Below are 20,496 nucleotides of genomic sequence, written 5' to 3' on the forward strand. Positions count from 1 at the left end.
ACGCCATGCCCACTATCAAACTGGTGTGCAGCCTGGATGGCCAGAGAGTGGAATATTGGTGAGGAAGGGATGGACGGAGGTATGTCTACGCTGCAATTAGACACCTGCAGCTGGCCTGTGACAGCCGATTCGGCCTTGCAGGGTTCAGACTAAGGGGCCGTGCAATTGTGGAGTAGACATTTGGGCTTGGGCTGGAGCCTGAGCTCTGGGGCCCTCCCACCTCACAGGGTCCTAGAATCTGGGCCCCAGCCCAAGGCCCAATATCTACACTGCAATGAAACAGCCCCTTAGCCCGAATCAGCAGCAGGTTTTGAATTCTAGTGTAGACACACCTTGAGGGACCTCGCCCGTCCCAACTAAAGCAGCTTGTGGAGAGGCCAGGGGGGATGCACAGTCTATACGCTGCAGGGAGGGGCTGGGGGAAATGCTTCAGGGGGTTTCTAAGGACCAGGGGATCCAGCTCAGCCCCTGCAATGGGTGAACATAGAATACCAGGGTTGGAAGGGACCTCAGAAGGTTCTAGTCCAACCCCCGGCTCAAAGCAGGACCAATCCCCAGACAGATTTTACCCCAGTTCCCTAAATGGCCCCCTCAAGGATTGAACTCACAACGCTGGGTTTAGCCGGCCAATGCTCAAACCACTGAGCTATCCCTCCCTACATGTCTGACTCCAGCCCAGTGCTACCCCCTGCTGTCCTCAGTGGGGTCACACTGGGGTAGCTATGAGCAGACCCTGTCCCAGGAGCATGAGGGGGTGATCCCTGGCCCAGGCAGGGGCCTGGGGTTTCTTGCATCCTGGCTTCGGGCTCTCTAGCCTGGGGGTGGGTGGTCTTTCTGCTCTGTCCCCTGCAGGGCGCTGCCAGTGCCTCCATCACACCGAGGGCCCGTCCTGTGAGCACTGTGCCATTGGCTTTCACGGCAACCCCTTCGTGGGGCGCTTTGACGACTGCCAACCATGCCCGTGCCCCGGCCAGTCGCCTTGCACGGCAATCCCAGAGAGCGGGGAGCTGGTGTGCACCCACTGCCCCCAGGGGCAGAGAGGTAAGGTGCTGAGATGGGGGTGGGGAGCGGTTCTGGATGGGGAGGGGATGGGTGGGTTCGCTGGCAGACAGACTCCCCACACACTGTGTCTCTCCCATCGCTCGCCCTCTCCAGGAAGACGTTGTGAGCTCTGTGATGATGGGTTTTTCGGGGACCCCTTGGGGAGGAACGGCCCGGTCCACCCTTGCAGCCCCTGCCAGTGCAACGGTAACGTGGACCCCAATGCCGTGGGCAACTGTGACCCTGTCTCCGGCCAGTGCCTGAGGTGCCTGTACAACACGTCAGGAGAGCACTGTGAAAAGTGCAGGGAGGGCTTTTACGGGAGCGCGCTGGCTCGGAGCTCCGCCAGGAAGTGTGCCCGTGAGTACAGATCCCCTTGCTCACCCCTGGCCCTCCAGGGCTTCCCCCTCCCTGGACGCGGCCTTCTGCTTGTCAGAGCCCACTTCACGGAGCCCAGGGCGTGGGGCCCTATTCACCCCTGGTGTAAGCGGGCGCCGCTGCCGTGGAGGGGAAAGGAATCTCCACTCCATCAACTGCAGGGCTGGATTTGGCCAATGGTAGTGCCAGGGAAAACCAGTAAAGAGTGGAGGGAGTGTGGGCTGGGCAGTGCTGTTGAGGGGTTAGAGCGGGGGGGGGGGGGGTGCTGAGTTAATGGAATTGCATCCCTGTGTGACCAGACCTGCCTTGGGCTCTATAGTTATAGCGCTTTGCCCCTCTGCAGTGCTGGCTGGCCCGGCTTCCCGAAGAGATGGGCAAGCAGTAGTCTGTGAAGCCTTCTGCCCTCTCTAGAGTTCCTTCGTTTTCTAGGTGGGGAAACTGAGGTACAGAGGGGTGAAGGGACTTGTCCAAAAATCATGCAGCAAGTCAGTGGCAGAGCTGGGGATAGAACCCAGGTGTCCTGATTCCCAGTCCCTGGCTCGAGTCTGCCTGCTCCAGGTTAATAGCCAGTGTTTTCTCCCCCAGCCTGTGAGTGTAACCCTGTCGGTTCAGCCCAGGGGCTGGAGGCCTGCGATCCCCTCACTGGCCAGTGCACCTGCCTCCCTCACGTGACCGGGCGAGACTGCAGCCGCTGCCAGCCGGGATATTATGACCTGCAGCCAGGGACTGGATGCAAGAGGTAGGTGGAGATGGAGGCCTTGTCAGCCCACTGGAGAAGATGATCTCTGAGTATCACTGCCTTGGACCATAGGGGACACCCCCTTCCCCCCCGCCCAGGAGAGGACCCCAGTGCCAGAACCCCCGTAATTCAAGAGCCGCAGCATGAGGCAGCCTGCTGCCTGTGGGGCAGGTCCGGCAAAGCCCCCCTACGTGCCAACGTACCCAGCCTTCAGCTTCACGTCACCTAGTCGCTGCGTGGGGAGCTCTGGTCTTGTACCAAAGCTGCCCCCACCCTCCAGCCCTGCACTTGTCAGCCGGGACTCGCTCTCTGCTAGGGCGGCTGGGGACACCCCAAGGGCCCAGGTGTTAACACCGTGCGGGGCACATGCCGGAGCTGACCTTGTCCCTGTTCCCATCCGGCTGGCCCTTGGGGGTGGCTGGGCTGAAGGTTTGTCTGCCCTCACCACCTTCCTTTGCCTTTGTCCCAGCTGTGAGTGCCACCCGGTGGGATCCCAGGACAGCCAGTGCCACCCGCTCACGGGGCAGTGCCCCTGCCAGCCCGGTGTAGAAGGACAGTCGTGTGATCGATGCCAGCATGGCTTCTTTGGGTTCTCAGTCAAGGGCTGCCGAGGTAACAGCAACGAGGAGCAGCTTCTCAAGTGAGGTCGTGTCACTCCATTTCTCTCCCATGTCACTGATGGCTTATGGTATCGGTGCAGCTGAGCCTGGCACAAGGAGCAGGCTACAGTGGTGAAACTTTGTGCAGCACCAGCCTGGGTCTTGCCATCTCCACTGATCATTCCCTCTCCTCACAGCACTCCTGGCCCACTAACTGAATAGTTCAGTCCCCTCCTGCCTGAGCCTGTCTAACACGAAGGGGGAAATGGGGTCTCCCGGTCGGGGCAGGGACCTGGAAGATTAAGCTCCTGGGTTCTCTTCCCAGACCCATCCTGGGCTTGCAGTGTGACTCTCGGCAAGTCCCGCACCTCCTGGCGCCCCCGTGACCCTCGCTGCACAATGGAGGTCAGATTCTGGCCTGCTTCTCCTGGCAGTCTGGGGCTCGTGTCTGAAGCCCTTGGCGAGGCTGGGAGAAGAGGCACTAGAGAAGGGCAGTCAGCCGTGCGTTCTCCTCCGCGGGCCAGGCTCTGATTTCGATTGCGCTGGTGCAAATCTGGAGTGGCTGCTCTGGATTCAGTGGAGCTACTCTTCCCGTTGGCATCATTCCGGAGAGCAGGGTCTCCGCCTTAGCCGCTGGGCTGACTGGTCATGGCTCCAGTCCATGGACTGACTTGGACGCTGGCAGGGCCGCAGCGCTCCGCCTCTACCTTGGGTCGCCTACACCTGGGGTTTGGCTTGTGCCTGCTGCTGTCCCCTGACCCTGCTGTCCCTTGTGTGCAGCCTGCAACTGCTCCTCGCTGGGCGCCGTCACCCCACAGTGCCACGAGAACAGCACGTGCGTCTGCAGGAGGGGCTTTGTGGGCTACAAGTGCGATCGGTGCGAGGTGAACTTCTTCTACGCCCCGGAGCCGTCTCTGTGCCAGGAGTGTCCTATCTGCTACGGCCTGGTGAAGGACGAGGTACAGCACCCACCCTCCCTCCCGCCATGCCCCCTGCCAAGGGGATTGCAGAGCCAGGAGCCGCTCCCTCCTTGCAGGCTTCCTCCAGGGCCAGAGCTTCGGTCCCCCTGCCTGTACAGGCCCTTTAGCAGCACCCCGGGCACCCCGCTCTCCTCAGGGGTCAGCCCAGGGTGTCTGGATGGAATGCTGTGGCCTGTGATATGCAGCAGGTCAGACTAGAATGGACCCTCCTGGCTTGGACCATTACGAATCTGACCCCCCCTCCCCTGCCTCCTTGACTGTGCTGACCCTCCCCTGCCCCAGAGCCCCCTGCTATCTCTGCACACCCCTGCCTAGAATCCCCTTCGCCCTGCACACCCCTGACCCACCCTGATAGCCCTTCATACTCAGAGCCGCATTTGCTCCCCTCTTTCTCATGCCCCCCGTCCCCCACACTGCCGTTCCCCAACCCCCATGTGCTGTGCCCTCTTCCAAGTGCCATCGCTTTGTGGGCCCCGGCCCTTTACCCTACCTTGCCCCGGCCCTATATGCCTACCCTATATTTGCCTATATGCCCCCCTGTCCTATATACCGCCCTGCTCAGCCTGGCCCAAAGCACCACCCTATCCCTGCCCACACACCACTCTGCCTTGGCCCTGTAGGCTGCCTCGCCTGTGCGCCACAAGCCGTCCTCTCTGAAACGCCCCATTGCCCTCGCAGGCTGACAAGCTGAAGGCCAAGCTGCAGCAGATGGAGGCGCGGCTGCAGAAACCAGACTGCAGCAGCCCCCAGACCCGTTACCCAGCGCTAGGAGAGGAGCCCCGAGGAGACCAGCTGCCAGGTAGGGAGGGGCAGAGTCAGGGGAGGCTCCTCTCCTGGGGTCAGTGCAGGGGGGGCCCTGGGAGAGGAACGGTGCACACTGGTTACTCTCCATGGCGCTCGGGGGCAACAGGGACGAAGGCAGCGTAAGAGCCACATAGACGGGGCTCCCTCCAGAGCCTGGTTCCGCCACACGTTCATGTGGCCCGAGGGCGTCGCTAGAGAGCAATGTGAGGGCCAGCCGTCCAGTGCAGAAGAACACGTCCCTCGTGTACAGAGGGGATCCCAGTGCTCCTCCAGTCAGCGGGGGCCAGAGCAGAGAAGGGCGTCGTTCCCTGTCAGACACTGGAGTCAGGGGACCTTTGCCCAACAGCTCGGTGCACTGCCTGAGCCCTCTGTTGGAAGTCTACCTGCCGGTGTCACTGTGGGGCTGCTGGGTGTGGAGCATGGAAATCTGGCTACAGTTGTGGGTGCTGAGCCGTGGGAACCCGCCCCTGCGCTGCCTTAAAGATCTTGTCCCCGGGCTGTGCAGCAGTTGTGGGCCTCACGTTACCAGGCAGATACTGACAAACTGCAGGGGGCTCAGAGAAGTGGATGAGGTGGTTGGAGGGACCCGCGGGGTAAATGTGCAGAGCTGGGCTCAGTAACGACTCAGGGCTGGGAGGATTAATGGCCACAGGTATTTGGGGAATGCCCAGGGAGGAGAATTGTGAAGGAGGGCTCAAGAGGGTGGACTTAGGTGTAGTGGAGGAATCAACTGTCTGTCATCAGAACCAGCCGGCCTTAGAACCTGTTAGGCTGGGGAAGACGTCCTGCTTGCCATGTGAGCATGCGCCCTCTGGGCCAGAGCGCCACTCCCCTCCCCTGGGCAGGAGACAGCAATGCATCAGTACGGGGCTCCCCCCGAGGGAAGGGGTGATGGCTGCAGGAGAGCTCTCCCTGTGCTGCTTACAGATGCCAAGGCGGTGTTCCTGGAGCAGGTTGCCCAGCTGGAGGGCTCAGTGGGCACCGCGTGGGGTCGGCTGAGGAACGTCAGCGGGACCGTGGGCTGCGCCAGTGGCGGTGACGAGAAAACCTGCGTCCTCCTGTCGGAAATCAGCGCCGTGCTGCGGTCCACGCAGCGGGAGCTCCAGCAGGCTGCGGCTACGCTAGCGACAATGGTGCCTGGCTCAAGCCCAGCACGCTGGGCTTCTCTCAATCCCTCTCCCGCGGCATAAAATGACTCTGAGCCGTGCTAGGTGCTGGTGCTGGTGCCCCACCCGGGAAGGCCCTTGTTCCTTTCCCAGCCTGGCAGGGGCCAGGCTCGTAGGGTGCAGTAGGACCTGCTCCTCCGGTAAAGGAGCACCAGTAGGCAAACACAGCACCCCACCCCCCTGGGTGACCTGTCAACCTTGCAGTCCTCCAGGTGCAGTGCACCTGGGATGAGATTTCTTCCTTTGCTCTCTTTCTAATCCAGAGGAAATCCGTCCAGTGACTCTGCCCCCCCCATGAGATCCTGGTTGGGGGGATGCGGGGGTTGTTCTTCCCACCAGGAAGGCTGGGGAGGGCCCTAGGAAGGCGCATTCAGAGCCATCCGGCAAGACTCACCCAGAAGGAGCCTGCCCAGCCCTAGCCACTGGTAATGGGTACAGTGCTGTCCCCACAGAGGGGACCTGGGGGCTGAACCCTGGGGTTTCACATTCTTGTTTTATATGGTTTTTTTTTAAGGTAATTCCTCATGACGTTTCCCAGCAGCCCACCAGCTGGAGTCGCCTCGCACTGGAGTCCCGGGCGCTGGCTGCCAGGTACCGCACTTTGGACATGCGTGCACATAGATGCACACACAGATGCCTGCATATTCACACCCATGCATCATGTCCGCGTGCACACAGGGGCACACCTCCCGCAGTCTGTTCAAAACGTGTTCGCCTCACTCTGACGCCTCCTCCTCCTCCAATCCGCTCGCTGGCTTCCCTGCTCTGTGTTTTCTCTCCAAGGCTCTGCCCCTGCGGGTATCTCTGCGGCCGTTCCCTCTCTTCCTCCTCCCCGCACTCAGCCTCCCGCTTCTTTTCAGGCTCCCCCTCACTCCCCCACCCCGAACCTCCATCCTTAAAGCCAGTCCTCTTGTGGATCCCCTGCTCTGAGCTGCTCATTGACCATCCTCATGCCTCCTGGTCTGCTGACCCATGAGTTGTGCCTGAGGCAGAGAGAAGCTCTCAGGACAGGTACCTGCTCTCGTCCTGTGTGCTCTAAGCACCCGTGCAGGGAGAGTTCTCAGTAATCAGCCAAGTGCACGGACCGTGCAGTGACGCAGGCACGCTCTAGATCATGTTGTCCTCTGTTAGAGCAGAGAGGTGCAGGGGAGGGATGGTCACGCCACCTGCCCTCCTTCTGGGCTCCAGCCACTGGAGCAAGGAGCCCAACAGGCACCGTGCGGCTCTGGAGCCAGGAGCCGGATGCCATTCTGCCTCGTGCATCCTTGCGGGAATCGTTCCGGTCTTGCTGCGGGTGTCGGGTGAATAGTGACGATCCAGCCGACGTGATCGAGTTCTGTCGCCTGAGACAGAGAGCTCAGGCCAGACTGACAGCACGAGCTTAGAGCCCATCTATGCCCTGTTTCTGGGGCGTAACCTCAGGGCTCACATCTGATAGCATCTCTCTGCAGTCACGGGGACGCAGCAGCAGAGCTGGAGTCTGTGGCCAGGAGAGCTCTGCTCGCTTCCAACACCAGCTACGCTCTCCTGCAGAGCATCTTGGAGGACAGCGCTAGCCTGGAGCGCAGGAGAGAGCTGGAAGACCGGTATGAGACCAGCAGTGTGTCTATGGGAGCTGAGTGCTGGCATGGCAGTGTGGCACAGGAGCCCTCTAGACCTGCCCAGGTTTCCCCACCCAATGTGCCTCAACCCCAGCTGCCAGGGACCCCCGCTAGGGGCAAGAGGGGAGCTGTCTGCATGGCCCATTCAGTCCGTGGCCTCTTTGCCAAGCCTGCCAACAAGGGGGTTGGTTGTGGTGGGTTTGTGCTGTGGACACCTGGGCTGAGACCCACCAAACTCGTTGCACACAAGCCACCAAAGTGCCGTCGGGTAGTGCTGGTTCCCAGGTCACGATCAGTCTGGACCAGCCTCAAACCCAGCAGGCTAGAGGGGACCCCCTACACCAGCAATCCCCTGAGCCCTGCATGCCTGGCCAACTGCCAACTCACGTGTCCTTTCGCCTGCGAGATCACAGGTTTGTCTTGCACCTCTTCTGTTTAGGTACCAGGAAATCCAGCGGGCGCAGGAGGAGCTGGCTGCTGGCATGCTGGAGGTGGCAGCTGAGGCCAAGAGAACCTTTGCATCCATCCGCCAAGCTAATGCAGACATGGCAAAGAACCTCTCAAAGCTCGATGCTCCACAGCTGGTGGGCAGCCCTTAGGACTTGCAAATGCTAACGAGTGCAGGCCTGGGGAGTCCTGCTGGAGACTCAGACGGGGCCCACCCGGCAGCGTGCCCCAGTCCCAACCCAGCAGGGTCCCTCTAGGGTGGAAAGGAGGTTCAGGCTCCATGGCCGAGTCATTTGTCTAGATCACTGTGGTATCTGGGCACCTCACACTTGTGCCTGGATTGTATCCTCACACCCCTGTGAGGCAGGGGGGAGGGGGCAGTTGAGGCACAGGAGAGATGAAGACATTTGCTCGCTGCCTTTGTGCTGAGCCAGCCAGGGGACAGTCTGGGCCACCTCTGGTGTGGCCGTGGGGGTGATCGTAGTGCGGCTAGCACGGCCTTTCTCCATCCCCAGGTGCTGGGTGGCCAGGGAGGGAAGGGGGCAGTTCCCAGCCTGAGAAGGCACCTAACTGCAGCAGCAGCTCAGAGCTCCCCTGCCTCTAGGGGCCTTTTGGGGCGGCTGAATATTATCCCCACTTTAAGCCAGGAACAGAGCCCAGGTCTCCTGACTCGCTGTCCTGTGCTCTGACCACTAGAGATCCTTCCTCTGAGCTCATTCCCTCCCTCTCTGATGCCAGGGGCTTGGAGCAATGGGAGATGCCCCCTCCCCATAGCATCCACTTTCTGACCAAGCGGTTTTGGTGCCTCATCCCACAGCGCTCCCTAGTGGGGCAGACCGGAGCCCTGACTCGGGAGCTGATGGAGCTGGAGCAGGGGGTGGAGGCGAAAGAGCGCCTGGTCCTGGATGCGCGGGACTCTCTGATGGCCGAGCCGCGCACGGAGCTGCAGAGGGCTCAGCAGTTTCAGCAGGCGAGTGTCTCAGGGAAAGGTGGCCGTGGGCTGAAACCGGGGAGCCACTTTCCTGGCAAACTTGGAGCCTGCCACTGATTTAGGCTGCGGGGTGATAATTCATCTGCATCCATCTGCACCCACCAACGCAGACAGGAATGGGAAGAGTGAGATTCTCCCTCCTTTCTGGGGACAGAGGCCTCTGCATCCCAGCAGGAGCCCGGAGTTTCCCTCATCCCTTCCTCTCCCACACACCCTACCCTCTCTCTAGGCCCTCCTCCTGCTGCAGCCCTTTTGGCCACAGAGAACTGGATGAGCCCGACCTCCCTGGCACCTGGGCTTGCCCTGCTGAGCCCACTCAGGGGCGAGGAACAGGGGCAGGGAGGGCAGAGAAAAAAAACTTCACTGGGGGTTCACCCAGGCAAGCCAGGGCAGAATTGGAGCCGGAACATTTAAAGCCGGCATAGTTCTGTGCCCTGGGCCCCGTAGGGCTCTCAGATGCAGAGGGCAGTGCCTAGGTCCCCTGGAGTCAGCCCAGAGCACGTCTTGCCCCCCCCCCACCCCCGCTCTCCTCCCTATAGATAACCCACCCAAGCAGTTTCTGAATAGCATGGTCGGATCAGCAGGAAGTCTCCCCGGTGAGATGCCCTCACGCCCCTCAATCTCACTCCTGCCTCTCCTTCCCCGGCAGCTGCGGAAGGGGGTTGATGCTGCCCGGACTCTGGCAGCCTCATCAGTTTCACACGGAAAGGCCGCGGTCTCTGAAGCAAAGTCCCTGCTGTCCAGCTTGGAAGGTAACAATCGCTGCCCAAAGCATCTCACCAGAGCTCAGCTCCCCCCACTTATCCCAGCAGAGCCAGGGGGTGGGATGTGCCAACCCTGCCTTGCAGGGGGACACACGGGGCCTCCACCCTGCCCATGGAGTTCTGAGCCCCTGCCGGAGTCCGAGGCTAATGCAGACGGAGCCGGGACAGCGGGACCTTTTCTGCACTGCCAGCAGGGAGTTCTCTGATCTGCTCTCTGCAGCGACGGGGACTCCCAGCACCGAGAGTGGGACCTGACCGGGGGTGGGGGTGGGGTGCACGTGGCTCCGCTCTCGTTTCCGATCACTCAAAAACTGATGCGATGGCGGGGCGTCCTTCCCTACACTGTACTGCAGCAGACGGAGCTGGACGGGGCGGCGTCTGTCAAGCCGTGGGGGTTAAAACCTCTCGGAGGCTGCTAGAACAGGTACCACCTGAGCAGCACCAGTGCCAACGTCCCCACGCCACCCTTCTCCCTACACGGAGTGGGGCCGTGCCCAGCCCATTCCGTTCCTGCTCTCTGGGCTGAGGCTGCCGACGGTGATGCAATGGGCTCCCATCCACTGAACGGAGGCTCCTCTACCTCCTTTCTCGGGACGTCATGGGGTAGACCGACGTGTGATGTCTGGCAGCCTTTGAACCAGTGACCTAGAGGCGATGAGGTGCAGAGGCCATTACCAGTCCTCCAGCTCGGTTATGGTTTGAGGATGGATTTATTTCCCTCTTGCTTGGATGCTGGGAGGGGAAGGTTGGTTTTGTCTCCGCCTGTTTCCAGGGAGATTCTAATGCCTGGAGGTTGCTGGGGTTCTCGCTCTGGTTCTGTTGAGCCTGATTCTCCTCTTGTTGGCCCCGGCGTAGATCAGGATTAACTCCCTTGATGTCCAGGAGGCTACACCAGTGCAAGCTGGGGTGGAGGGGCCCGTTCTCTTGATCGCTGCCTTTGTCTGCAGGGGGGAAGAGGGTGTTTGTGCGTCAGAAGGGGCAGGCCGCCGTGAGCAGGAAGCTGGCCATCGTCCGGGACAGAGTGATCGTGGATGCCCAGAAGAAGATCAGACAGGCAGAGAGGATGCTGGGAAACACTGTGTCTGTCTCCACCGCAGCCAAGAAGACGGTCAGAGAAGCAGAGGGAGTCGCCAGGGAGAGCTCCAAGGTCTGCAAGGCTGGTGCTCAACCGAGGGGGTGATGCGTGGAGAGTGGGCAGTACAAGCCTAAGCAGGGCTTGCCGGGAGTCTGGCACATGGCAAGTGAAGGGGGAGCTCGAGTCCGGCTTAATGCAGAGAGATGCTGCACGGGCTTCCCCAGCATAGCTCTGCCAATGCGCCCCCATCCTGACCGGCAGCGCCCCCTGCTGGCCTGGTACAGGATCCCCCCCAGCTCTGCCAATGCGCCCCCATCCTGACCTGCAGCGTCCCCTGCTGGCCTGCTACAGCATCCCCCCAGCTCTGCCAATGCGCCCCCATCCTGACCGGCAGCGCCCCCTGCTGGCCTGGTACAGGATCCACGCCCCCAGCTCTGCCAATGCGCCCCCATCCTGGCCGTCAGCACCCTCTGTCTTTCCTAAGAGCAGTTCAGAACCCCTTCTGCCACTCAGCCTTGATTCCAACCTGCAGCCCCCCTGACCCCCACACAGCCCCGCCTCCTGGCATGCAGCAGCCCTTGCCTTTTAGATCCAAGGCCCTCTCTCGAGCAGGGATTGTCAGTCATGCTGGGCTGGCTTTGCAGCATGTCTCATGCTCCAGTTAACTTGCCTCTCAAGTCCAACTTGAGTTCCTGTGTCAGGAGGGCAGGGCTGGTGCATGCACTCACCGAGCTCAGCATCCCCCTTACGGAGCCTTCACTTACGCCACCAGGTGAGTGATCCGAGGGCTCTTGTTGTTCGATGGTGGGGTCTGGGCTACTGTCGATAGCCTCTCTAAGAGGACGTCCTATCTCAGCACAAGGAGGGCATGGGACGGAAGAGGAGCTATGCAAAAGCCAACTCCTACCAATCCTTCCCCTTTGTAACCATGTGCTGCCCACGCTGTGCAGAGGTCCCAGGCTGTGCTGAGGGAAGGGAAGCGGGAACGCAAGCGTGCCAGTGAGCTCGCCAAGCGCGTCAACGTAACCCTGGCAGAAATCTCAAGGCAGGAGCACGTGTCCGAGGAGCTCAGGGAAGAGCTAGAGGTGTCTCACCAGGTGAGCTGTGTCCCATAGGACTGGGGTAAGAGTCCCCCTTTCCTCTCCACTGACCTGTCCCCCTGCTCCCACAGCACTGATTCTGAGGGCAGGCACAAAGCTGGAAATCTCAGCAATTTGTCTGGACTGAGGTTCTGTCCAAGAAACCCCAGGACACCATGGCATGCAAGGCACATGTGGCATACTCTGGAGAATCCCCCACACGCAGGCCGGGACGCCATCCATGGGATCGCCCACTTGGGGCTGATCTGTTGGCACTGGCAGTAAGAATCCTCCATATGGTTTGTGATCTTGGGTGTGGCTAATGCACCTCCGTGTCTGTGTTGGAAGGTGAGGACAGGGATGAGTGAAGCTAAGAAGAGCCTCAGAGAAGCCCAGAGCTCCCTGGAGATGGACATTGAGACCCTGAATAACGTGCTCAGCAGCCTAGGTAAGAACCCACCCCAGTGAGCTGGTGGCACATCCCCTTCCTGGGCACTGAAGCCCTCTGATCCACCCAGCTGTATGTCGACCCTGTTGTACAGTCATTGTGACAGCTCCACCCCAGCAGCATGTGCTGCCTGGAACCTGTGAGTGCCGGGAAAGCTTCCACCATCCTGATCCTCCTGAGGAATAAATGCCCTAGTGGGACCTCAGAGGGAAATGTTGCTGCGATGCTTGGCCTACTGGAATCCCGCGGCGATAGCTCCTCTCTGTGAGCCCAATCCAGTTTGGGCACCTCCGTTTACTTAGATGCTGCAATTCAAGTTGGGATCTTGGCCCTATGTTTATTACAACAGATCTGTAGCCACCTAGGATGCCACAGCGGAGTCTCGGCTATACATCGTGGTCACTAGGACCTTGATAGCCACAGCAGGGATCAAACCCACAGCTTCTTGCTCCGAAACCACAGCCCCAACCACCTGAGCGAAAGGAGAATCTCTCTCTACCTGCTCTCAGCATGCCGCACCGTGTGCAATTCCAGTTTTCGCCAGTAAAGGGCAGTGCTATACTTTTCTTTTTTAAGCCTGAACTTTCTTGAGAGTTGCTGCTGAGGCAGCCCAGGAGAGCACTTCTCTCCCAATGTTGTCATTGGCCTCCTGAGTCGCTAAAAGAACGGGACTGGCTGATGCACAGTCCACATCCAGAGCTGCCTTTTGTCCTGGCCTCTGGACCTAGCTGCTGGCTTTGCATGGGTTTCCCCCCCAGTTGGCTCCTCAGTGGTGAGAACAAACTGTAACTGTGGGGTCAGCTGTGGCCTGGGTGGAGTGTCGGGGAGGGCAGCCAGCAATGAGTCAGGCTTCCTACCAAGCCAGGAGATTGGGGCACACAAGGAAATGGGATGTTCTGTATCTTTTTATTTGATGTTTTTAATTAGAGAGCTGGGGTGGAGGGGAAGGGGGGAGACAAAACTCTGTCACTGAAAACGCCAGAGCTTACTGAACCCAAAGGGATTTCAACAGCCAAACTTGGCCAAGCCACTGCCACTCTTGGGGGCTCTGTTTCCCCTCCCACCCTTCGCCTGTCTTGCCTCTGTAGGCTCTAAGCTCATTGGGACAAGGACGTCCTCTCCCGGTGTGTGCACGTACAGTGCCTAGCACAATGAGGCTGTGATCTCACCGGGGGCCCAAGAGTAAACAGACTTCTCCCTCTGGATGTTGTTAGTGTCTTTTTCAGCATTTAGCTTAGTCTGAGCAATGAAACTAGCCTGGTTGGCTTTGCTCGCTGTGGTGAGTCAATTTCACGGTCGGGTTTTCCCAGCGCTGAGGACATTCCACGTCCAAGCCATAGATCTCCAAGTGCTTTGCCGGGGCCGGGGGGCGATCACTATCCCCCTGCCACAGGTGCGGGAATGGAATGTGAAATCACTTGCCCAGGGTCAGAGCAAGGCAATGCAGGGTGAGGATGGCGCCCAGGTACCACAAGGCTGTTCCCAGTGCTGTAGGGAGCCATGTTTCCATTAACTGCCCCCCTTCGTTCTTTGCAGTACCTGGGAGCTTCCAACTCCCTTTATACCCTTTTAATTCATTCCCACCCCTGAGGCATGAGCCCAGCATCTGTCTAAAGCCCCTTCGGCCTGGCTCCACCCAGGGCTGCTGGGGCTCTCTGCCTCCTCCCTCACTGTTCTCCCCTCTTCATCTTACCCAGGCAACTTGGAGCAGGACCCGCACACAGACACTGTGCTGAGCACCAGCCGCCTCCAGATGGACCGCCTGTGGCTGCGGCTGGCCAGGCCCGGACCCCTGGAGAGGAAACTGAGCCATCTGCAGTGGGAGGCGGAGCAGCAGCGGCAGAAGATCCAGGCATTCGAGAGCGACCTTCAGGAGATCAGAGCCGACAAGCAGAACCTGGAGGAGGTTCTACGGAGCCTGCCGGAGGGCTGCTCCAGCTGGCAGTGAGCGGGCCCCATGGACAACCCTCATCTCCACAATGAACTGCAGAGCAATGCACATCCCCCGGCTCACTGACGAGCACCTCAAACCTGCCCTCCGCTCTTACGCTGCCTTCCCACAGAACAGCGGGGCAAGGTCTCTGTCTAAAGTTCTAGGACAAGGACCGCAGTCCCCAGCTCCGCGCCGCAGGCCCAGCGGAACTGCCAGTCCAAAGGGTAAAGCTTTTCCATGCGGGAGCCAGAGCCGTCTTGGGAGCCAACCCCAGACTGTGGAACAAACTCCCGCAGGAACTTAGGACCATCCCCAGGCCAACCCACCTTCCGCTTCTTCCACTGGCCTTCGAAACATATACACCTGTGCCGGATGCTAGTCACGTCACGCCATGCTCTGCTGGGAGGTGCTCACGCACTATGGGCTGGTGGACCACAACGCCACCTGAATAGAATGGGGGAGCATCGAAGAAAGAGCTCGCCGTGCAGGGGTGGGACTGAGAGAGGGCTCAGTGCTGCCCCCTATGGGGGACGCACACAACTGCCTGCTCCAAGGATCCTGCCGTCACAACAGCGTTGGTCGTAATGGGCATCTTTGCAAGCGCAGCAGGAGCCTTAACCTGGTTGAGGTGTGAGGGATGGGCCATGCTCTGCCTCTTGTGCTTTCACAGCTCTGCCAAGGTGGTCCGTAGCAGCTGTGCTATTGGCATCCCCTGGAGCACAGCGTATCTCAGTGCACTCGGGGTGTGAATGGCCCAATGCCATGGTCTCTGTGTAGATGGCACCATCCCACTCAATATGTCGGCGGGGGGCGTGTCACTAGCCACGGCCTATGTTTGCTCTTGCGGCTGCATTCCCGTCACTCCTGCTCTCAAGCTCAGCTTGGCTGCAGCTCGTAATTCCCAGCAGCTCGTTGGCATCCGCTTGCCCTCCCTACCGGGAAAGGCGAAGCGATGAAGAGCTGGGCAGTTGCCTCAGGATTTGCAGCTGTGGTAGATGGATCTCGCAAGTCCAGTGGCTCCTGGCTAAAGCTTGACTGTAATTCCCAATAGCTGGGATCACTTGCAGGGCACGGCTACAGATAGAATGCTGTTCACCGTTTTCCCCTTCCTCTAATGGGTTGGTCCAGCTTGGAGCCAAGCAGTACATTAGATAAGAGAGATCTAACCCCTTCTGCTCTCGTTCACACTGGTTTTGCAGTAGCATAACTCCAGGGGCATGACTCCTGATTTTCCACTGGTGTAAGTAAGATCATGCTAGAGCCTAGGGACCTGCTTCTGGTTTGCTTTTTAACCTGATTCTAATGTGCTTTGGTGCCATTCACACTATTAGAAACTGGGCTAGCTAGAGTATCAGAGGGGTAGCCGTGTTAGTGTGGATCTGTAAAAAGCAACAGAGAGTCCTGTGGCACCTTTGACTAACTGATAGTCAGATAGCTAGAGCCACCTGTCAACCCTTTTTGCAAGGCTGCTGGAGCGGATTGTGGATCTCCCCTCGCCCCAATGGCCCAGCTCTCTGGAAGTGCCGCAGGGCCTGTTCCTTTCCCAGAAGACGCCAGCTCGTTCTCGCCTCAGCACAAAAGCTGGCACTGGAGAAGAAAGGCCCAGCTGGGTGTTGTCAGATGCTCCCCCTCTCCCTGCCCAAGGACAGCTCTGTGAAAGCACAACAGTTGTTGCAAAGCGAGCACAGCACGATTCCAGCTTGGCAGGGAGGCCTGGACAAATAGCCACATATTTGCCTCCCTAGCAAAACAACTGGGCATCTTCAATCCGCACACACACACACGCTGCTGTTAGAGAAATGTCAAGCCGTTGCCACCTGCCCAGTGCTGAAGAAGACGTGATTCACCTGCCTTCCCGGCCTCTCCAGAGACCTGTTTTCTTAGTTGATGCTAAGTGCTTGTAGCTGTATCCATTAAAAAAAAATCTTAATATAATACATATGTTACATTCTGCGTGTACTGCAGTTCATGGGCTATAAAACAGCTGGTAGTTGTGTGTGTGTGTGGGGGGGGGAAATACATGACATAGCTCTAGCATTTGTGCTCCAGCAGGCTCTCAGGGTTCTGTAAAGGAAAACCTTACAAGAATGACCTAACCTAACAGTGAAGTGCAGCTGCTTCTGGGGTGGAGAGTGGCAGCTGTTTAACAGCTCACAGTAAAATGGCACAACAGTTTATGAGAGGAAGTAAAAACCCCAGTATCCAATTGCAACCGCAGGGGGAATTTAGGGAGGCAGGATGTGACTGGAGATTCTGGCCAGGACACTAGGGTTAACACATCCTGTTCTTGAAAAAAGTGTCCTGGGATCTTTAATGACCATAAGGGTTTGGGAGCTCAGTTTCACGGCATCTCTGAAAGACAGCACTTCTGCAGCACAGCACCACGGGGGGGGGCTGGCTAATTACTGACTCAGACAATGCTACTGTTTGCACCATCTGGGTTCTTGTAGTTTCCCATTGATACACTAGACATCCTTGTGTTACTTTGCACCCTTCCTGGTTCCATGTGCCGTGTAGTGCACTAACCAGGCTAGGGCTGTATAGTCAGTCCCCAGTGGAGGCGTGGAAAGGAACATACCCTCCTGGGTTCATAAAGACACTGCTATCAGCTGCAGAGCACCCCAGCATCTCTCCCATTTGCTTTAGAAAAAGGAGTCCTGCAAATCCCAGTTCTTCCTGCAGATACTTCCTAGGAATGGAGCAAATGCAACCTGCACAAGGCTGGTGCGGGTTGCAGGAAGTGATAACACACGTGTGGTCTGGACACATACCCGAGTCTATTGTGAGAACAGAAGGCCCATACTGTTAGTGTGCAGGGTAGGGTGGGCAAGGGACAGGGAGGAGGGTGATGTGTTGAGTGACAGAGATGGGCAGGGGGCGGGATGTTTGAAGGGAACACAGCACCAATTGATGACAAGTCCATCCATAAGACGATATCCAAAAGAGGCCCACTGGCCAAGATGTGGGGTTAGGGGGAGCAGGAGGTTGGCAGGTCGGGGAGGGAGTTGGATCTGTGAGTTAAAGACGGGAGCTGAAGCTGTGTGAGTGGAGATTGTTCATAAAAAAGCCATCGCATGAGCAAAGGAGAGGGCCAAGGCCGGAGCCTTGTGGGGACGCTCCCTGAAGAGGGGAGGAGGGGGACACACGGGTGAGATGCCAAAGGAATTAGCAGGAGAGGATGGAGCCATGAAAGTCAAGGGAGGGGCACATTTTCAGCAGGGAGGGTCTGAACAGCAGAGGTCAGTGAGGAGGAGGATGGAACAGGGCCAGGAGGGAGGTTTAGTGACCTAGCTGAGAGCAGCAGGAGCGGAGCGGAGCAGGAGGAAGCCAGAGTGGAGAGAGTCAAGGTTGGAGGGATGCAGACTAGCAGCTCTGGGGGTAGCTGTCCAACGTTCCAAGACCCAAACGCTCACTCCCACAAAGGGGATGGGTCCCTGCGTCTCTCCTGGGCAGGTACCAGGAACACTGTTTGCTTGTGCGCCTCTCCTAGCAGCCCTGAACACTCCACACACACCCCAGGGACCCACGACACACTGCAGGGTGCAACAGGGCATATTAAGGCTCTGCTGGGACCGTTCGACCCCAGTCCCTGAAGCTCCCCATGCTGCTGTCCAGACTTGGCCCAGGATTCCCTGCAATCCCGAGGCGCCTGGCTCCCCCCTCCCCCCCGACAAACCCCTCTCTCTGGCCTGCATTGGCTGGATGCAGCATCACTCCCACACTGCGGACACTAGAGGGGAGGCTTTTCCCTTCCCAACGCTTTCAGCCTGCTGTCAAAATCTAGTCGGTTCCTGTCAGTTTGATCCATATGTGGGGCACAGCTCTGTTCGTGGGCAAAGACAGCGTTAGCTAATCCTGAGCACCGTGTAATAATGGAATAGGAGGGAATGGGGTTAGAGCCCTAGTCTCGGACTTGGGAGGCCTAAGTTCAACTCCCTGCGCTGGCACAGATTTCTGGTGGGGGTCTTAGGAAAGTCACTGAGGCCCAGATCTTCAAAGGTATTTAGACTCTTGACTTCCACTGAAATCAGGAGCTGGCTTTAATCTTTCTGCCTCAGTTCTGCATCTCTAAATGGGGATGTCCTACATCACGGGGTGTTGGGAGGTGCTCGGATACTACAGTGAGCGAGGGTCACATAACTACCTTAGATAGATAAAATCTACTTACCAATTCTCATAAGATGCAAGGCAGGGAGAATCAGGTCCTTGGTGTATAGGGCCTTTAATTCCTGGTGTGCTGGAATGAACAGGTGCCAGTATCTTGCAGAGGTCAGTTCTGAAAGGCTTGCTGGAAGCTGGGTGTTTCAAGGAGCCATCTGAGGGGGGTGAGTTGGATGCCGACATCAAGGGGGCAGACCAGGAGAGGGAGCAAATGCTAGAATAATTGAAAGTCCGTGCAGGGTGGAGGTGCGGCCCTCAGCCCCCCGTCCCTCGACTTTCAATCCAAAAACAGGACACCTCTCCTAAGAGATGGTTTTTGGCTTCCAGCTGGTGACTCAGACTTGGCTTCTCCAGGCAGCAGCCATTCCAAGGGACTCGCCCAAACTCTTATTGTTTCGTTTATTTTCTTTAATTAAAATAAACAGTATTGTTATTAGTGGGGATCTGAGTGGTTATGAAAACGGGAGAGTGAGATGGGCTGGAATCCAGCCTGGGGACTAACCTGCAGGTGGGTGCTGGGCAAGACCCTCCCCACCCCACTGTGTTTCCCCAGCTTTGCTGATGCACCTCAATCCTTACCACTGCATCCCCTGCGACATATCCCAGTCCTGCCCCCCTCTCCTAGCTGTACTGATGGCCATCAATTCTAATCTGCAGCAGTTCCTGATATCCCACTCCTGGCCTTTTGTTTCAGCTCTGGGCGAGGAAGCATCTTGCAATTGTGCCAAACAGTTTGTTGGGTTGTTTTTTTGTTTTTTTTTTTATATGGACAAAGGACTACAAGGGAGCAGGCTGAGCTCCCCAAACTCATCTCACTAGTGACCAATCTGCTCTGGATTCCAGCACTCTGGGCCACCAGCCCCTTGTCCTCATGAGAATAATTTGTTTTCACGGGATGAAAATAAATCCGGATGAGAAGTCCCTGCATTCGGCGCTCAGGGGTTGAATCCTCTCGGGCTCAGACCCTACTACTCTGTCTGTTCTTTGGGGGCACATGTGCTGGCCAAGCTATTGGTGCTCCTGTGTAGTGCAGCTCTGAGCGGAGCACATGTACCAGGGGCTTGCCGAACTGCCATGAGGAAAGTGGCTGTGTGAGCCCAGGGGCTGATGGGGAAAGAGCTGAGGGACAGGAGGCATGGCCTGGTGCTCCGGAAGCAGCATGATGCTTGTCACCTCAACTTCTAGGCCAACGCAGACAGTCATATTTCATACCAGTGGGTCTTTGCGTGACTCTGGAGCCCGATTTGGGAAGAATAACATTCCGCACACTATGTCAAGTATCAGGGGGTAGCCGTGTTAGTCTGTATCTACCAAAATAACAAGGAGTCTGGGGGCACCTTAAAGACTAACACTAAAGTTCCGCACACTGGCCATGATGGAGCCATTTGCCTAGCTGTGATGCTTGAATTGCACCTTGTTGCCATGCCTGGCGCTATGCTTCCAGCTGTTTGTTCCGATTCGTCTCCAAGTTGTGGGCCCTCACCCTTAGGGAACACCACCAACCATCACAGGGGTTGCAAACGGAAACGGTCACACTTTCTAATGTGCCATTGATAACAGGGGGGAGGGATAGCTCAGTGGTTTGAGCATTGGCCTGCTAAACCCAGAGTTGTGAGGTCAATCCTTGAGGGGGCCATTTAGGGATCTGGGGCAAAAATCTGCCTGGGGATTGGTCCTGCTTTGAGCAGGGGGTTGGACTAGATGACCTCCTGAGGACCCTTCCAACCCTGATATTCTATGATCAGAGGCTCATGGTTTGTACCTGCAGGACCACTGCATTATAGATGGTGATTTTTGGCTATAGACAGAGTCCATGTTCCTTCCAGATCCAGTGATGGAGGCCGTATCTGGGGCTGGCTTTCTTCATTCATACATACATCCCTTTCCTGGTCAACTGTTGCTTCCTTAGTCAACATGCAGCCAGCACAGGTCAAGGTGTGGCTTGGAGCCTGGTGTCTTCCAAAGCTTGTGGACCGGTCTGGGTGAGGTGGTTGGGGCGCTGGCTGGTACCTAACCTCCGTTTTCATTGGGCTGATGGGGAGGCCGACGTTATGAGCCCCTGCAGCCGAGGCAGCTCCTGACAAGCAGGCGGCTGGCAGGGCCTGAGCCTCGGGCTGGCTGTAGCCCTGTCCCCTTCCCAGTGCTCGGCGCGGGCGCTCTGCAGAACCGAGTCCAGGGAGAGGGGCGGGGGAGAGAGGCAAGGGAAGGGTTAACCCCTGCCGGGCTGAGGCGGGCAGTGCCTGGCCGGTGCATGCTTTTGCCTCTTCCAGCAGAGGGGCCGCTGAGTCAC

At 58.1% G+C, this 20,496-nt stretch overlaps 1 protein-coding gene across 1 annotated transcript in view; it reads left to right on the forward strand.

Moving 5' to 3' along the window:
• Positions 1-15,989, forward strand: part of LAMC3 (laminin subunit gamma 3) — a 45,930-nt gene extending 29,941 nt beyond the window's left edge. Inside the window, exons 13-28 of the mRNA XM_034793884.1 lie at positions 853-1,041; positions 1,156-1,401; positions 2,005-2,158; positions 2,628-2,770; positions 3,538-3,716; positions 4,416-4,536; positions 5,469-5,674; positions 6,222-6,298; positions 7,159-7,293; positions 7,748-7,892; positions 8,573-8,725; positions 9,396-9,498; positions 10,458-10,657; positions 11,536-11,682; positions 12,013-12,112; positions 13,810-15,989. Of these exons, the coding sequence (XP_034649775.1) occupies positions 853-1,041; positions 1,156-1,401; positions 2,005-2,158; positions 2,628-2,770; positions 3,538-3,716; positions 4,416-4,536; positions 5,469-5,674; positions 6,222-6,298; positions 7,159-7,293; positions 7,748-7,892; positions 8,573-8,725; positions 9,396-9,498; positions 10,458-10,657; positions 11,536-11,682; positions 12,013-12,112; positions 13,810-14,060 (2,549 nt within the window). The 3' untranslated portion in view covers positions 14,061-15,989. The remainder of the gene's footprint in view (positions 1-852; positions 1,042-1,155; positions 1,402-2,004; positions 2,159-2,627; positions 2,771-3,537; positions 3,717-4,415; positions 4,537-5,468; positions 5,675-6,221; positions 6,299-7,158; positions 7,294-7,747; positions 7,893-8,572; positions 8,726-9,395; positions 9,499-10,457; positions 10,658-11,535; positions 11,683-12,012; positions 12,113-13,809) is intronic.
• Positions 15,990-20,496: the final 4,507 nt, after the last annotated feature.

The sequence above is a fragment of the Trachemys scripta genome, chromosome 17 (assembly GCF_013100865.1).
Source record: "Trachemys scripta elegans isolate TJP31775 chromosome 17, CAS_Tse_1.0, whole genome shotgun sequence".
Taxonomy (NCBI): Eukaryota; Metazoa; Chordata; order Testudines; family Emydidae; genus Trachemys; species Trachemys scripta.